This window comes from Onychomys torridus, chromosome X (assembly GCF_903995425.1).
Source record: "Onychomys torridus chromosome X, mOncTor1.1, whole genome shotgun sequence".
NCBI lineage: Eukaryota > Metazoa > Chordata > Mammalia > Rodentia > Cricetidae > Onychomys > Onychomys torridus.
In genome coordinates, this window is record NC_050466.1 from 101,343,525 (window position 1) to 101,360,481 (window position 16,957).

The window sequence follows — 16,957 nt, forward strand, 5'->3', positions numbered from 1 at the left end:
ATTTTTACATTTGCTTACTTCATGTTGGTTAATATAAGATGATTGAACACCAAAATGTTTTTATTCTGATATTTTCTCTAATGCAAAGGATTTTTCAATAATTTCCTTTCATTTGTAACCAACATCATTAGCAGATATTTAAAATTGAGCATATTTACTAAAGTTAAAAAATGTTGTGTAAAAATAAGCTTATTAAATTCTTTTTTCTAAATAGTTTTAGTTAAAAAACATGAAACATGGAAGCTTCCTCAGAACAGACACTCACCACTGAAAGATACAAAATTTATGATTTCTTCTAAATAGTGTACCCTAAAAATGATGAAAAATTAAAAAGCAAAGTACATTTGACAGAAAAAGTAGAAGATAGAAGCAATAGAATTTCTCTAATAAAGGTGTTTACTAATTTCCAAACACTGTGTCTTTTCAGTCTCTTAGAGATTTCACTGAATACTTCTTGCTCTACACCCACCAATTAATTCCCTTCATGTGAGTGATGTCTTTTACTGTGTTGGAAGGTGTGCACAGTCTCTCTAATGCTCTCCTTGAACAGTGGGTATATATTCTCTTATGGAGATGTTTAACACCTCAGGGACTAAAGAGATTATAGAAATATAAGTCACCTTAAAGGCTTCCTCTCAAATGTTTTCTTTGAAATTAGGAGTGTTGTACTACTGCCTTGGTCAATGTTCCAATCCTGTGAATAGACACCACAAACAAGGCAACTCTTCTAAAAATAAAGTATTTAACTGAGGGTTTGCTTACAATTTCAGGTTAGTCTGTTATCATAATGCCAGGGAGTATATGGCAGCCTGCAGGAAAGTGATGGAGAGGCAGTAGCTGAGAGCTACATCCTGATCAGCAGAGACAGAAAGAGAGGGGAGGGGTCTGGTGTCGGCTTTTTAAAATTTCAAAGCCCAGCAAAAGTGGACACACTTACTCCAAAAATGCCAAACACACTACAGCAAGGCCACACCTTCTAATTCTTCTAATCCTTTCAAAGAGTTCCACTCCCTGGAGACTGAACATTCAAAAGAAGAGCTTATGATGGCAATTCTTTGCAAACCACCACAACTACCTGCAACTGCCATCATAGATAGAGAAAGGTTATACCATAATCCTTGTAATCTCCCAGTGTCTTTTTCTAAAGTGGCAAATATGAATGTTATTTTGTTTTCATCTTAAGGTTTATTAAATGTCTTGAGTCTTTTCTTGTTGTTGCTGTTGATTTTACCCTCAGGAGGAATGTGTTTTAATTTTTTTTTAAACATTCAGGATTTTTATCTTGGTCAGTCATGCTTCCTAGATTCTATCATACCACTCTACTGTGAAAAACCTATGATACCATGGTACAGATCATGTTTCTAGATCTTTCTTTAGGAGGATGTGGGACTACTTGATTATTTATGTCTTAGTTGTCATAGGTAGCCTACACCATGCCATTGCAGAGTTAGCAAAATCATTTGTCCTGACGCAAAAAAATCAGTGTTTATCATGATGATAAATCTCTTGTACAGATCTAAGACTTCCAGACTTATATTTCGAGCTGCATATCTCTTATACAACAGATGAAACTACAGTGATAGCAAGGTATTGAGAATTGCAAACCAAGATACCTTCTGGTCCTCAGCATGTGGAGTCTACACAGGTTACACAAGTAGTTCTTTAATAAACAGGTCTTTCTTTCACTACCAGAGAGGAAGAGTTCTTTAGCTAGTAGCTACTATTTTATGCCTCATCGTTACAAATGCAAAATATGTTTAAAGACTTATTTTTATTATTTTGTAACTGCGTGTATATGTATATATCTGTGTGGGTTGCACACCAGTGTAGATGACCACAGAGTCCAGAGGTTGAATTACCCACAGTTGTGAACCACTAGAATTCTATTCTGGGAACTGTACTTGTGTTTTCTGGAAGAACAAGAAATGCTCTTAATCACTTAGTAGTGTCTCCAGCCCCTATTCTTTTAAAACAAGAATTTACCCTAACCAGTGTTTAACCCACATCGGAAGAACAGTAAAATGAAAAAAATCCTTTTTAAATAAATTAATTTTAAAAAGGTTTTGAGCATAAGTTTTACTTTTACTTTTTATCTTGGAAACTTAGTAAAATATATAGTGTTTTCATAGATCTAATCATATCACAATCATCATACTAATTTCAAATTTAGAATTATTATATGACTGCCAACTGATTATTCACTGATTTGGTGCCAACATATTTGTCATATATGAATAAAGATTTATACCTTAAAATTTGAGTAGTGAACCAAAGAATGACAATTTACAGTATATGTGTAGCAATATGATATTTTGTATCAGTTTCTGACAACAAATTGCCTTAGTAATATTATCCTTATGTGGTTGTTTAAAAATCTGTGATTAGTTCATTTTGAAAGTATGGAAATAACCCAGGAGATTTTAGGTTACTATAGACAATAGAAATGAACACTGGCCCTGTGACTAATTGTGCTCATTTTATATCACTATTAATCAATGCTTATAAAAATTAGTTAGCCAGCTAGAAGATTGAGTAGTACTCTAGCATTAAACTATCCAGAGAAACACATAGTAAGTTTTCTTCAGTCTGTAGTTAAGTTTTCCTAAAACCAACAATAATTTAATAAACACTTGCAAGATCATTTTGTAAATGCTGGGATTCTAGTTGCAGAAAAAGCTAAACATAATACAGTTTCTATTTAAAGATATGAAGAGTCACAGAAGTAGTAATAGGATTGTTTTATTATCAAAGTTACTTCACACTGTCAACAGAGCATTAGTTATGTAATTATAGACTGAGCTTTCCTTTCTGTAGGGTTCAGTATAAAATTTGTATGTTTGATCTAGCAAGCTTGTTTCTCATTTGTAATAGTCACATGACATTTTTTTAAATTGAAACTGACATTAAAGAAAATATATGTAGTTGTACTATGTTAAAGTTAAAACCTTCCTTTTTGAAAAGAAGAAAAGGGGAAGTGGTGGGGATGTCTTTCTCTATGCTGCAAATGTGTATTGTTCTGATTTGGTTCATAAATAAAATGCTAATTGGCCAGTAGCCAGGCAGAAAGTATAGTATAGGCAAATAAGCAGAGAGGAGAATTCTGGGAAGAGGAAGGCTGAGTAAGTAGTAGAAAGCCAGACACAGAGGAAGGAAGATGTGAAGGCAGAACTGAGAAAAGGTACCAACCCACATGGCTAAACATAAATAAGTATTATGAGTTAGTTTAAGTGTAAGAGCTGGTCAGTGGTAGGCCTGAGCTAATGGCTGAGCAGTTATAATTAATGTAATCCTCTGTGTGTTTACTTGGGTCCAAGTGGTTGCAGGACTAGTGGATGAGAGATTTGTCCTGACCATGGGCCAAGTAGGACACAGAAAACTTCAGCTACATTAATCTTTTCCCATTACTTCTATTTTTCATTTTTCTCCGTATTTTGATTCATTTCAGATAAAATTCATTAGTGTTTTTATATCAGTTTAGCAAATATAAATAGTTGCAAAATTAATTATACTTTTAAATGTATTAAAATGTTTCCTTATGTCTTCTATTTAAAAAACGAATTTAATCATTATAATATTTTTATGATTTACATATCCATGAAAAGTGAAATATATCTAAACCTTTAGATTATTTAGATTAACACCCTAGAAAAAAATAAACATCAGATTTCAAAATTTCTTTCTACAGGATAATTATGAGTATGAACTTCTACAAGTGACATGCATGTTTCAAGTGTCTCCTGACCTAGTTTAGTAGCTTTATACAAACCAGCTTTTACTTACTTGCCTTCCCTTTCCTTGCTAGGAAGCAGAACTCAAGTGCTTTTAAAATTCGTTATAGGATTCAAAAATATCTAGTCTCTTGTAAACATGTATGTTCTTATTGCCATTTTATAGCTGGTGTGTAGGAAGTAAAATGAAGTCGCTTAAAGGGCACTGGTCAAGTAGCCCAGTTTTTCAGCTAATAACTAGCCAGCCCAATACTAATCATTAGAAGTCTTTCTACCTTTCTCCATTTTACTTTCTCATCAAGATGTCTGATACAAACTCTGACACAAATGACAAGTAGAAGTTGTCATTACTGCTATATTCTATTAAATATACATGAAGTAAGCATTTGGGCTTACTTACGTAGCTTTCAGTAGAGATGAAATATTTGACATCTAAGTAACATTTAAAATATTCTGTCAAACCTGGACTTTTTATTATGTAGTTATATAGTACACAGATCCCTGTACATTGTTCTTGGTGAGAACAGAAACCTTTTCATACCCAGTTTGTAAGATAAATCATGCAAGAACTATAGTTTTTTTTTTAATTGGGAAAGTATGTAGTATATTATTAATTCACAAAATCAGAGAGACTCCTGAAAACATACATATAAATAACACTATCTAGACTGATCAGTTAGTATTTATGTATTTAGAAAAAAATGTATATATATAATTGTAACAACAATTAATGGAAAAAGAGGCCATGAATTTGAATGAGCACAGGAGGGGTAGGTTTGAGGGAGGGTTTAGAGGAAGGAAAAGGAAGAGGGAAATGACACAATTATAATCTCAAAAAATAAGATAAATTATTTTTAAAAATGAACAAGAGATGCCTAAATTCTGTTCTATCATTTCTAGAGAAAGAAGTGACCTGTATCTTGCCTCACGTTTGATTCAAACATAAATCTCATTTTTTACTGATGAGAATGTGAAGTGGTTATTATTTTTAAGAAATTTAGTTTTTAAAGTTACATTCATAAAAATAAGAACTATACATATCTGGAAATATGATGCCATATGATTTTTCTCCATACACATAGAATGAATCAGATCATATAGCATTTTATTATTTGAATTTACTTACTTGTAGTGGTCTACTTTCCTATTGTGAAGTATGTTGGGCCATATTTATACAAGAGTATTAATAGCTAACCAAGCTAAGTTAGCTACTATTCTTTAGGGAGAATAGCACAAATCAAGGTTTTTTTTCTATGAATGAAATAAGGTTCATACAGTTAATTTTGCATTTAGTTTGAATTGAATGAGCCTAAGACAGAATTATGTTGGTTGTAACCCCACATATATATTTTTTTAATCTCTCTTTTATTCAGGTTAGGGAACCATGACCCATCAGTGGTAATTCCAATGTCAAATAATTTAGTGCTCATTTGAAACTTAGAAATATATCAATTCTACAGCTACTTAAAGAAACACTGGGCTTAAGACTTAGACTTACTTAAAAAAATAGATGAATAGTTCCAAAATAAGGTAGCCACTACAAAAGAAAATCTGGTAACCTACTTTTCCTCTGGTGAAGCTTATTAGCACTTATTGAGTCTCTTTCATTTATATAAGTGGGCAAGTGCTAAGGAAACACTTGAAAGGAAATATCAGAACAGTGTAGGAAAAACCATAAATGCATTTTGCTCAAAACATAAACCTCTGAAGATGTTGTAGATACCCACTGGATAATGTTCAACATGAGCAGTTACTTTTAAATAAACGTCCTGACAGGGAAGGAATTCTTATCTAGAGGAAGTATTACAACCTTTACCAGAGATTTTTTTTTGACATAATAGAAAATGGTATGGATTTTTACTGATGTTTTAAACAGTGAAGGAAAACAGAAAAACTCTTAAATGCCTTGTTTATTAAGCTATCCATGCATTTTACTACAGGTTATAAAGCAGTAGTATGTGCTCTAAGAGATCATAAGCATATTTTAGTTGGAGACTATCATTTAGACCATTTTCATATTGTTATTATCACCCACAGCAATAAAATTAAGTTTTAAAAATTATTGTAAATCTGCAGTTTTGATCATTTCAGTAAATTTCATTTTTTTAAATGAAGCTTCTACTATAAGACAAAGCTAATAAAATAGAGTATGGATTATACCCATATTTATGCAAATGTTTAATATTTATATGTATATGTATCACAGGAAATATTATAAATTGATTTTTTAGTAAATTTTGCATTCTCTTTGTTGGGATGACATTTTGACCAGGTCTTATTGTTTTTCTGTGCAGCCTGAACACTGATGCCGGATCTCCAAGTGATCAAAGACATGGATAGGGTGCTGTAGCAGTTACCTGCTTACCTAGTGTTGTGATTCTTTAGAATTCATACTCAGATTCTTTTATAATATGGAACATTCAATTACTATTTGTTCATAATTGATGAATAGAACATTGAACACATAGGAAAAATGCGCTGGAGATTGGACTTCCCAAGTTTTTAAGGGGCAATCATAATGACTGAACATACTACTTTTATAGTGTTTTTTTATCCATTACTTTCAATGAGCTCATAGTGCTTCACAAACATCATCACATTTAACCACACAGTAGGTTTGTAGTGGGATAAGTAGGTGGAACAATTTTGAAGATGGATAAAGTGTTATTTCTAGACTGTATGTGAGAAAATAAAATGTAGAAATACTTACTTTGAGCTGTACCTATTATGGAATACCTTTATATTTCTCCACTATGGTATTTAATAGAACTTTTATTAGCAGACAATGTATTGGTACAAATGATTGATATTTGTTGCCATGGTCTGTGAGCTCACTTTGTAGAAGAAACTGCCTGATTTGTTCTCTAAGAAAACATAGAGAGCTTTAATTTCTAGATCATGACATATTTACATTTTCCTTTGAACTGATGGTGGAGGAGCAAGTTATTTACTCCCTATCACATCCCTTATCTTTAAAGAAGACAATGATAAAAGATGCTCACCAGAATACCAAATATGACTCCTTTATTCTTTTCTTCCATTATGTCCCAAATATTGCTTATTCCTTATAATACTAGCAACAGAAATAATTATAATAGTAAAAACTACAGACACAGGAAATGAGAAAGGCAGATTTGATGGGTCATTCATATTATGAATATTTACACTATTCACCCTCTGGTCTAAGCATAATAAGGTAACTAACATTTTCAAGAGATTTATAAATGGTTAATTTGGCCTGAATTGCTCAGTAAATGTTCTGAAATATTTTTAGTAAGTAACAGTTTACTTACTAAAGATATGGCAACAAATTGGTGATATATAATTATTACCATTTTCACACTTCCTAAGAATCTAATAATCAATACTTGAGTGATCAAAACTTTTAATGACACTTCTCAAGTATTTTTCATTACACCAGAAAAAAGTCTTATTCACTGTGTAGTATCTGCCCTAGAACTAAATTCTATTTTGACAAAGTTATACTCATGCAAATTGCCAAAGGAGATTTCATCCACTTTCCATTAATCAGTTCCTTGTATTAATATATGTAGTTTCTTTTATACTAACCACCAAAATAAATTAAATTTTAAAATAATAAATATATTAATTCAAATCAGTATGATTTAGTGGTTGTTTCATATCCTGAAGAATTTTTTCTAAGCTATAAAGATTTTGCTTTTGGTGATGCACACAGAATCTACCTGTAAACAATCTATTATGTTTCAGCCAACTGCATCAAAATAATGCCAACTTAGAAATGATTTATGAAGATGAAATAAAATAGTTTGGCCATATAAAATATATGATCTGAATAACAATGATTTGTGGCTAAAGGTACAATATTCAGAATCAACTCTTCATCATATAGACAGAAAACATGTACTGAATGATACAGAAAATGGAATAGTATTTTCAAATTGGATCACTTAAAACTATTTTAGGTGAATGGGAGGAATCCTCATGTTTTTTGTTTTCTGGCATTTCTTACTTGTTTGCTCTTGGGTCTTTATGACACCTGATGTTAGTTATTCCTTTATATAAACTTTAGATGTATAACACAGGAGGCAAGTGTCACACATACTGGATTGGGGACAACCAAGTGTGGCTCTTGATGATTCAACCTATCATGAGAGGGTGTCCTATATGGAGAATACCATACCAAGCTCCTGTTCTGTCACAAGTGAGGCATTTCTACAATGAGGAAGGATTGCATAAACCTGTATTTTTACTTAAAATACTGTTATATCTATATATATGCAATTCCCCATGTTGCCCATTGGATAAATATTAAAGCAGTAAACTAACTGCCAGCTCTCACCAAGTGTCAATGTATATGTCCCTTCTGAGTTTCAAAGCACCTAACATTCCTCTGGAGAGGGATCCTTCATTGCTTTTTCTAATCTATCATCATGTTTACACACAGAATGCATATGAGATCATCTCTGTTTGATGTTCAAGTATAAACCCTCTTAAAAACATGAAGCAGTCAACTCCTAATTAGCTGTTTCCTATTCCTAATGAAGTGAGCATGGCAGATTTGGATTAAAATTCAGATGCAGCTCTCTACTGTTTATGGTTCCAGATGTTTTTGTTTTATCTGGGAGTTTACTTTGACAGCTACTACTAAATGATAAATCACTCATATGATAGCTAAAATGAATTTTGAAATTGAAACGTGGAAAACTTTGAGATTGTTCCAAGGAACAGTGTTGATTACCAGGTCAATACTTGTTTTTTCCTTATCATCAGTCTGCATTGGGATACTCAAAAAAGTAACAGACAATGTCTCAATATTATAGAACATGTTGCACTGTTTGGATACTACTGTCCTTAAAATTTGAAGTTTTACTATTGAGATCTCAACTTATTGTATTCTGGGTAAAACAATTGATTTACATCATAATGTAGTCTTCTTGTTAGTCTAGTGTTTCTTTTGATTTGCAAGCCGACGTGGAAACTATTTCTGATAGGCTTTGTAAGTGGGCACATTTAATGAAATTTGTACACAGATATGTTTGTCTCTTGTAACAAAGATAAGAATTAAACATGATAAAGTGAAAGATTTTTCAAAAACTGCATTTTTCCAAAAGACAAACAGTGAATGTCTTTTCCATTCATTGCTGTGTTTATATAACTTTTTAGATGACATGGATTGTTTTACCCATGCTTTAAAATGTGTAATGTTCACAATTTGCAATGCATGACTCAAGTTTTATTATTATTGTATAAACTTCAATCCTGGTAAAAATGACTAATATTTGATGTTGATGACCTTTTCATTGATATTGAGACTATGCATACAGAGAATGAGGTGGATTATAGAACTCAGTAACTATTTGGTCAATATCATTACAACTTGAACTATCTGCAAGATTAGATTTCATTACAGTGCTCAGACTCTATCTCAAAAAGACTAACTTACACATTTTTCTTGGCTTAAAGATTAACAAAGAGTTTTTAAAAATAGGTTTTTATTTTCTGGTCCCTGCAACATAAAAGTTAATTCCATTGTTTTCTTGGGCAAATTTTTATTTACCTGCTAATGAAGGTAAATAGCTTTTCTGATTAATGCAGAATCAATTATTTTATTCTGTTACCTTATATCTCCTTGATTTGGGTTTAAAAGTATTTCCTACAAAATTATATTAATTTACCTAACATGAAATATTGTACACAGAAAAAATTATTGTAGAGTTTTCATATACTTTACTCCTTACAACTCAAACCCTTTTTCCAATCTGAGATATGATTTTAAAAAGACAATATCAGTCAAATGTGATCATGCATGCTTCCTTCTACACAAAGAGGGCACATTTGATTTACAAAGATGTAATTTAAAGTGTTACTTGAGCACAGGGAGTGGATTTGTGCTCATTTATGAACACATTCTTTCCTGCTTCCTCTTCTGTAACCAAAGGATAATTTTTGTTGATTTAGCTAGCTAAACAAGCATATCATAAGCCATTACAGTGGAAAAGAGCAATTTTAAGCTCAAAGAGGCAGAATAGAATTTCCTTTTCATTCTCAATAATAAACTTTATCTATATCAATCAAATGCTACATAACCATCAGATGATATGGACTCTAGGTTACAAATATTTAAATGAAAATTGGTTTTACCACTTAGGTCTCAAATGATATAAAAACTAGTCTCTATATGCTGTGCACAATCTTACAGTTAACAAGGGGAATGAAAACTCTAAATGTACAAATCTGTCATTGTTTTAGAGCCAAACCAGGTAATGTCTTTCCTTCTGTTTTGGTAAAGCACAGGAGTTTCAAGTGTAGCATTATGTACAAAAGGAAAAACTAATATAGATCTCTATAGACATTATAAAATAGTTTATGAAAAGAGTCTTTATCAGTTTTTCATGTCTTCAATGCTGTGTAAAGAAGAGGAGCTGTAGCATGAAGTTTACTTGAAGGATATTTGAAATCTGACACATTAACATAAAGAGATGTAAAATTAAATTTTACCTATATTAAATCAATCCTGTTAATCAAATCATTTTAGGTTCCTGAAGATAGATGTTTTAGTACTTTCATACCTATGCTTCAGTAATGTTCCACAGAAGAATTAACATGTTTTATTTTTTTTAAAGGAGGTAATGATTACTGTTTAGCAATGGCACAGCAGCTGTGTTGTGCCTGAAAGTTCCTTGCTAGCTTACATTAATGAAGATGCTTGTGATTCCAGTATATCTCAGAAAATATCCATCATGAAGTTTATTTCAGTTGTGTTTATCAAGAAAGCTTTGTTTACTGAATCATCTTTTCCATGTTACATTAAGAAAAAAAGAACATGTACATATTTTAAAAGCAATGATGTAAACTTTGTCCTTTCATTAGATTGACCAATTTAAGAACATGAACTAAATCCTGATGACTAAAGTAACTTGACCATACTTGATGCTTTTTTAATGCTCATTTCTGCTTGGCTTTTTGTCCTTCAAAGAAAAAATATAGTAGTATCTTAGAGACTAAAACTTATATGTATTGATTGATTCTTTGTTCTAGCATATGTTAAGTTAAAGTACACTTTTGTTTAAAATGTACTTGCTAAACTTCAGTATAAATAAAAGCATTTTGACTTTGTCAGTTATCACTGAGTTTTTATTTTCATATTGCCAACTGCGATCGTTGAATAACATAGCAGAAACATTAAAATCAAAATCTAGGAAGTATGAAGATGTTTATATACATATCTTTAGTGTTATGTTAAAAAGTATGAATGCAGTTTTTCCAGTTCACCTGTTTAAATGTCCAATATTCTTGTTTTCAATTGTTTTAGTGACTCACACTAGATTGTCTCTTCCTGTGTGTGTATGCTTAGTGATTCTGCTTTGAGGGTAGAGGATTGTAATCGGTAGAAAAATATCATAAATAAAGAACTGGGAATTAGGAAGTATACTCTGTATATCTATTTCCTAAAGTTTCTTTTAGACCCACTTTCAATTGAAAGCTATATGAAATAAAATCATATATATGGTATATATACACATACATTTTATATAATTTATGAGTTCCTTATCTAACAAACATGCAAATACTCCAATGATTGTGATACCTCTTTCCCCTTGATTTTTCAGTATGAATTTCACTAACTACCATCAATAAAATCCATACTACAACTTGATTGCCATACTACCTTAAACTTTCCTTCTCTACATAAACTTATCCACCATCTTTATGTTTGACCTCACAATGTCTCAGAACATAACTACAAGGCACCTAAATTCTTTTTTTTTAAGAGAATTCATAGAGATATAATTGTATATCAACATACTCAGAGAATAGGTTCAATTCTTTCAACATAAAGTTGATACTTTATATCATTTTAAATATTATTATATATGAATATACACTAAAACAAAAAGTAGTAGGATGTTCAACACAAAATTCATGTAACATAGTTCATTATTGCTATTTGTTACTCAATTGGTAATTTTGACATAGGTTTCTATGTATGCATTATATATGCCAAGACATAATTAAAAACAGACTTTTCCAAACACTCAGTATTGAGTTTAATGCTCCAGAACAATTTGCCAGTACACTTTTCATTTCCCAGATCCAGGTCAGTTGTGAAATTCTTTCTCTTCTGGACTCACTTGTTCAGCTGCTCTATCTCATAATTTTTTTTCTACTGACTTTTGCCTTAGCTGAAAATTAATGTTTCCATAAATGAATCATTGTCTTCAAAATAATATAGACTAGCTTTAGAAGCATTAGTATAATGTTGAAGAATATTAATATTATACTATCATTTCTGTGAATAATGATATCCAAGAAGAGCTTAGAAATACTTACAAAAAAAGTTTAAAAACTTTGAAATTTGAAAAGCAGATGCATACAGACTATTTAAGTTTTCCAGGTAATCATTGCAGTATTCAGAGCTGGACACAGGCAAGTGTGCTGGTTGTTTTTGTCTACTTTACCAAAACCTAAACATACCTGGGAAGAGGAAATATGAATTGAGAACTCATGTCTCCATTAAAATTAGCCTGTTGGCAAACATGTTGGGTATTCTCTTGGTTAATGATTGATGTAGGAGGACCTAGCTCATGGTAGGTGATGCTACCCTAGACAGGTGTTTTTTGGATGCTGTAGAATAGTCCTCTTGTACACTGTAAAGATCTGTCACTCAAATTGGTTTAATAAAGTGCTGATTGGCCGGTAGCTAGGCAGAATGTATAAGAGGGGAGACCAAAGCAAGGATAATGGTAACAAGAACGGTGGGGTCAGGAGTCACCAGCTAGACACAGAGGGAACAGGAGATGAACAGGCCATGTTAATAAAGATACAGCCACAGGCAAAGCATAAATAGAAATATGGGTTAATTTAAGTGTAAAAGTTATGTAGTAACAAGCCTGAGCTATTGGCCAAGCAATTATAAGCCTCTGAGTGATTATTTGAGAGTGGCTTTGGGGCACAGGCAAACTTCTGTTTAAATTTGGGTATGTACAAAAGAAGGCTTTGTAAGCCATGGGGAGCAAGCCAGAGAACATCACACCCATGGCTTCTGCATCAGCTCCAGGATTCATTTTCAATATTAAAGCTACATGAAAGATACACAGCATAGGATAGACTAAATTAGCTGAGCCCAGGAAGTCATGATGAAGTCAAGCAGGAGAAATTCAGAGATGATTTTAGACCTTATTCTTACCTGCAGGGAGCTGTGTGTACTCCTACTTCTGCTTCATTTTTTGGGAAGATAGAAATATGTAGTCTTCTACTTTCTCTTTTTTTCTTTTCATTTTTCTTAAGAAATTTTCTAATCACTCCACATACCATCCACAGATCCACCCTCCTCCCTCCTCTCACCCTCAGCCCTCCCTCCCAAGCCACCCCGCATCCCCATATCCCCCAAATCAAGGTCTCCCATAGGGAGTCAGCAGAGCCCAGCACACTGAGCCTAGGCAGGTCCAAGCCCCTTCCCAGTGCACCAAGGCTGTGCAAGGTGTCACACCAGCGGCACCAGATTCCAGAAGCCTGCACATATACCAGGGACAGATCCCGATCCCCCTGCCTGGGTGCCCCCCAAACAGTTTGAGCCAAACAACTGTCTTCCAAATCAAGAGGGCCTAGTTCAGTCCCATGAGGGCTCCTAGTATACAGTTCATAGGCTTCCACGAGTGTATCCTGTCATCTCTGCATGTCTTCCCATCATGACTTCAATGTCCCCCACCTGCAGTCTCCCTCCTCTCTCTCATCCATTGGATTCAGCATGGCGTCTGGCCACAGATCTCTGAATCTGCCTCCACCTGTCACTGGACAAAGGCTCTGTGATGATGGTTAGGGTATTCATTAGACTGGTCACCAGAGTAGACCAGTCCAGGCACCCTCTAGACCACTGCCAGCACTTCAAGGTGGTGCCATCCTTGTGGATTCCTGAATCCTTGTGGATTCCTGAGAGCCTCCCTGGCATTCTGCTTCTTCCTATTCCCATGATGTCCTCATCTATCATGGTATCTCCCTCCCTGCCCTCCCACTCTGTCCCTGTTCCACCTTGACCTTCCCATTTCCCTATGTTCTCATGCTCCACTCCTCGCCCTACCCTCCCACTCCCAGGGCACCTAAATTCTTTATCACAGAATTAAAAGCATGGTATTTAGTTTACATTACAATAAAGTTCTTATGTTCATCTGAAACTTCATCAACATGGCCTCTAATTCCTATCAGTAATGGCCCCATCCCATTAAACTTTTCCTATATTTACTTTTTACTCTAACTTTTCTCCAATCTTTTGTAAACTTACCCTGTAAAAGAGTTATGTTTCTCAAAACCATAAGCTACATGGTAATAGCAAAAAACATCCTTCATATGAGCTTTCTGGTTTCTTTAGTTTTGGATTTTAATCTCAGATAGAAATACCTGAAATACAGCATATAAAGTTAAAATGTTCACTTTGTCTCAGGGCTTCAGAGATTCCAGGCTATAGTGGGTGACTAATATAGGGACTGATGCATAGCATCATGGTAAGAGTGTATATTGCAAAGCAAAACTCCTCACCTTATGGATAGGTCTCCATAAAGTAAAAAATGCCTAGCCACGTTTTCTCCCCTTCTCCTCTTCAAGCATTTATCCCACTAGGCCCTATCTTTTTCTATTGACATAGAGTGGACAGTAAACCTTTACTATGGAAGATTTTTTGATACATACCTAGACCATAGTATCTGGATCATATTATTCATGTACTATCAATCTACAGTGGATTTTGATGTGAAGATATGTTTTCTCCAGTGAGCATTGGTCATGTGATGTTTTATTTATTTGTATCTGTGATATTGTTCCAAAAGTAACTTAACTTAAAAAGTGAGATTCTGAAGAGAATAGAGAGAATCTCAGGCTGGAGAGATGGCTCAGCAGTTAAGAGCACTGGCTGTTCTTCCAGAGGTTGTTCTCCCGGCAACCATGTGGTGGCTCACAACCATCTGTAATGAGATCTGGCACCTGTTTCTGGCCCCCAGACATACATGCAGGCAGAACACTTTATACATAATTAATAAATATATCTTTTTTAAAAAGAAAGAATCTCTGATGATCATCAAAATTCAAATTAATCAATGTTAGGCACATAACACTTATTTGAGCAATTACATCGTGAGAGAATTAACGCTTTTGATTACTTAGCTCTCAAGATTACAAACATAAAAACTGATTTTTTAACAAAATGTTTACTTAAAATTACAGAAAAATGATCTCCAATCACACATATAGCTAACTGTCAAATGTTATAATTCAAAATAAATAAGAAATCATAATCTCTCTAGTTGTGATGGCAGTTAAGAGATAGCAGAATGTGAAGATACTAAAATTTCTAGAGAAATGTGAACACACTCATGAATACATCATTACTAAAAAAAGGGCCATTTTACAATTAGTAGATAAACATCAGTGACTGTCATGCAAAAATGCCATTTGTAGAAATAATTTCCAATGGAATCAAAGTAGTAGCATTTACATTATAAGTTATTCAGATATTCAGATAATTAAATTTCAGTATGTATGTCTCAAATATAAGGAAGGACAAGACTGGAAGTTATAATAACTTATCAGCTTTGTGAAATTGCAGCAGAACATCAATGATTAGCATAATTAAAGGAGTGAATGTAAGAGACAGACAATGAAATGTGTAAGATAATTTTTCTTGACCAAATATACCTATATTCTAGAGCATGCTGGATAGGTAGCAAGGCACATATTTCAAGAAACTACTTGGAGGTAAATCTGTAAATCAGTATCAGATTAAACAGAGAAGATGAAGAGAGAAAATTATATACCACAGAATACCAAGTTCATGTTTTCCCATATATTTCTAATTTAAAAGAAAGATATATGTTATAGTGGTATACAAACTATTACTTTTCACAGACATTTACAATGCTATGAGAATATAATGTATTTCAGGGTCAATGACACATTTAAAACATGATTTTGGCAAGCTTTAATATTAGTATTTATGGTTTTACAAATATCAAAATTTTATTCCACATGGTGAATAGTAATACAGAATTTCATCTAAAGACTCAATTAACTTAATTCTTTCAGCTTAATCACTACAGAAAACACTTGAATTCTAACTGGTAAGAAAGAATGATACTTTGATTAATGTACCAGGGCTCCAATTAATATCACATATCTTCTAACCTCCAAAGTTTCACTTCTTTTACCCTTCCAAGTGTACCATAAAAGCCCTTTGTTATACTCTCTGAGAAGATACATTCGCTTGAACCAATCTCCACAGCCTGTACTCTGAACCTACTAACATCAAAGTCAGTGCTCCTGAAATATTCATCATCACAACACATTAATTGTTCCCACAACTTAGAAGACTTAAATCAAGAAGAAATTATTTCATCCCTCGCCTGTTCACAAATATTCATTGCTTATCATATCTTGGAGTCTGATAGAGAACTCAAAATGACAGAATATTTTTCTAATTGACAAGATTTCTAGGTTGACAGTTGGATTTTTGACAGCACATATGTTTTAAAAGCCAAGCTTTTTTTTTTTTTTTTTTGAGCTGAGGACCGAACCAAGAGCCTTGCGCTTGCTAGGCAAGCACTCTGCCACTGAGCTAAATCCCCAACCCAGGCAAGCATATTTATGAGTATAGGCAGTAGTTTAGTTCTGCTTGTTTAACTAAATATTTTAAATGATAAATTTTACAATGCAAAATACAATCTTTATTTTAATCAATGAAATCTACACTCAAGACATTTAACACATCACAGTTTGAATTAGTATTTGATGGAATAAGGTGAGACATAAAACTTTATTTTCCAAATGGCAAAAATTATACCATGGAATGCTAAATATTGGGAGAAGAACTCTTTGAATTTAAGAAATCAAATATATATATATATATATATATATATATATATATATATAATCATATTCTTTACTTCCATAATGTTTTAATCTAATTTATATTTGTTTTAAGATTCAAGATGATAACTGTAATATTGTCCTATACTTCATCATGGTTAAAGTTCTGATTTTCTTCCTACATCATTCCTGTTTTTGTTTCTAATCCAAAACTCTAAATTTTATAATCTTTATGGCTGCTTAAAATAATGTCCATCCTTCCCTACTTACTGTTGTGCTATTTGTGTTTTTTATTGGCTTCAAATTTCTGTCAAGAGAATCTCTGACTAAATCAGGTTTCTGTTGCTATACCAGAACATCTGGGGAAAAAGAGTTCCGGAGACCAGATAATATTG

General features: G+C 33.0%; 1 protein-coding gene across 3 annotated transcripts in view; it reads left to right on the forward strand.

The window, feature by feature from the left end:
- Dach2 (dachshund family transcription factor 2) overlaps positions 1-10,826 on the forward strand; it is a 508,482-nt gene extending 497,656 nt beyond the window's left edge. The window contains exons 11-12 of one of the 3 annotated variants that reach the window (XM_036174727.1): positions 6,023-6,069; positions 10,334-10,826. In XM_036174727.1, coding sequence (XP_036030620.1) covers positions 6,023-6,027 — 5 coding nt within the window. In that variant the 3' untranslated portion in view covers positions 6,028-6,069; positions 10,334-10,826. Of the gene's footprint in view, positions 1-6,022 lie in introns of all 3 variants that reach the window. The other 2 variants (XM_036174726.1, XM_036174725.1) reach the window with 2 other exon arrangements.
- Positions 10,827-16,957: the final 6,131 nt, after the last annotated feature.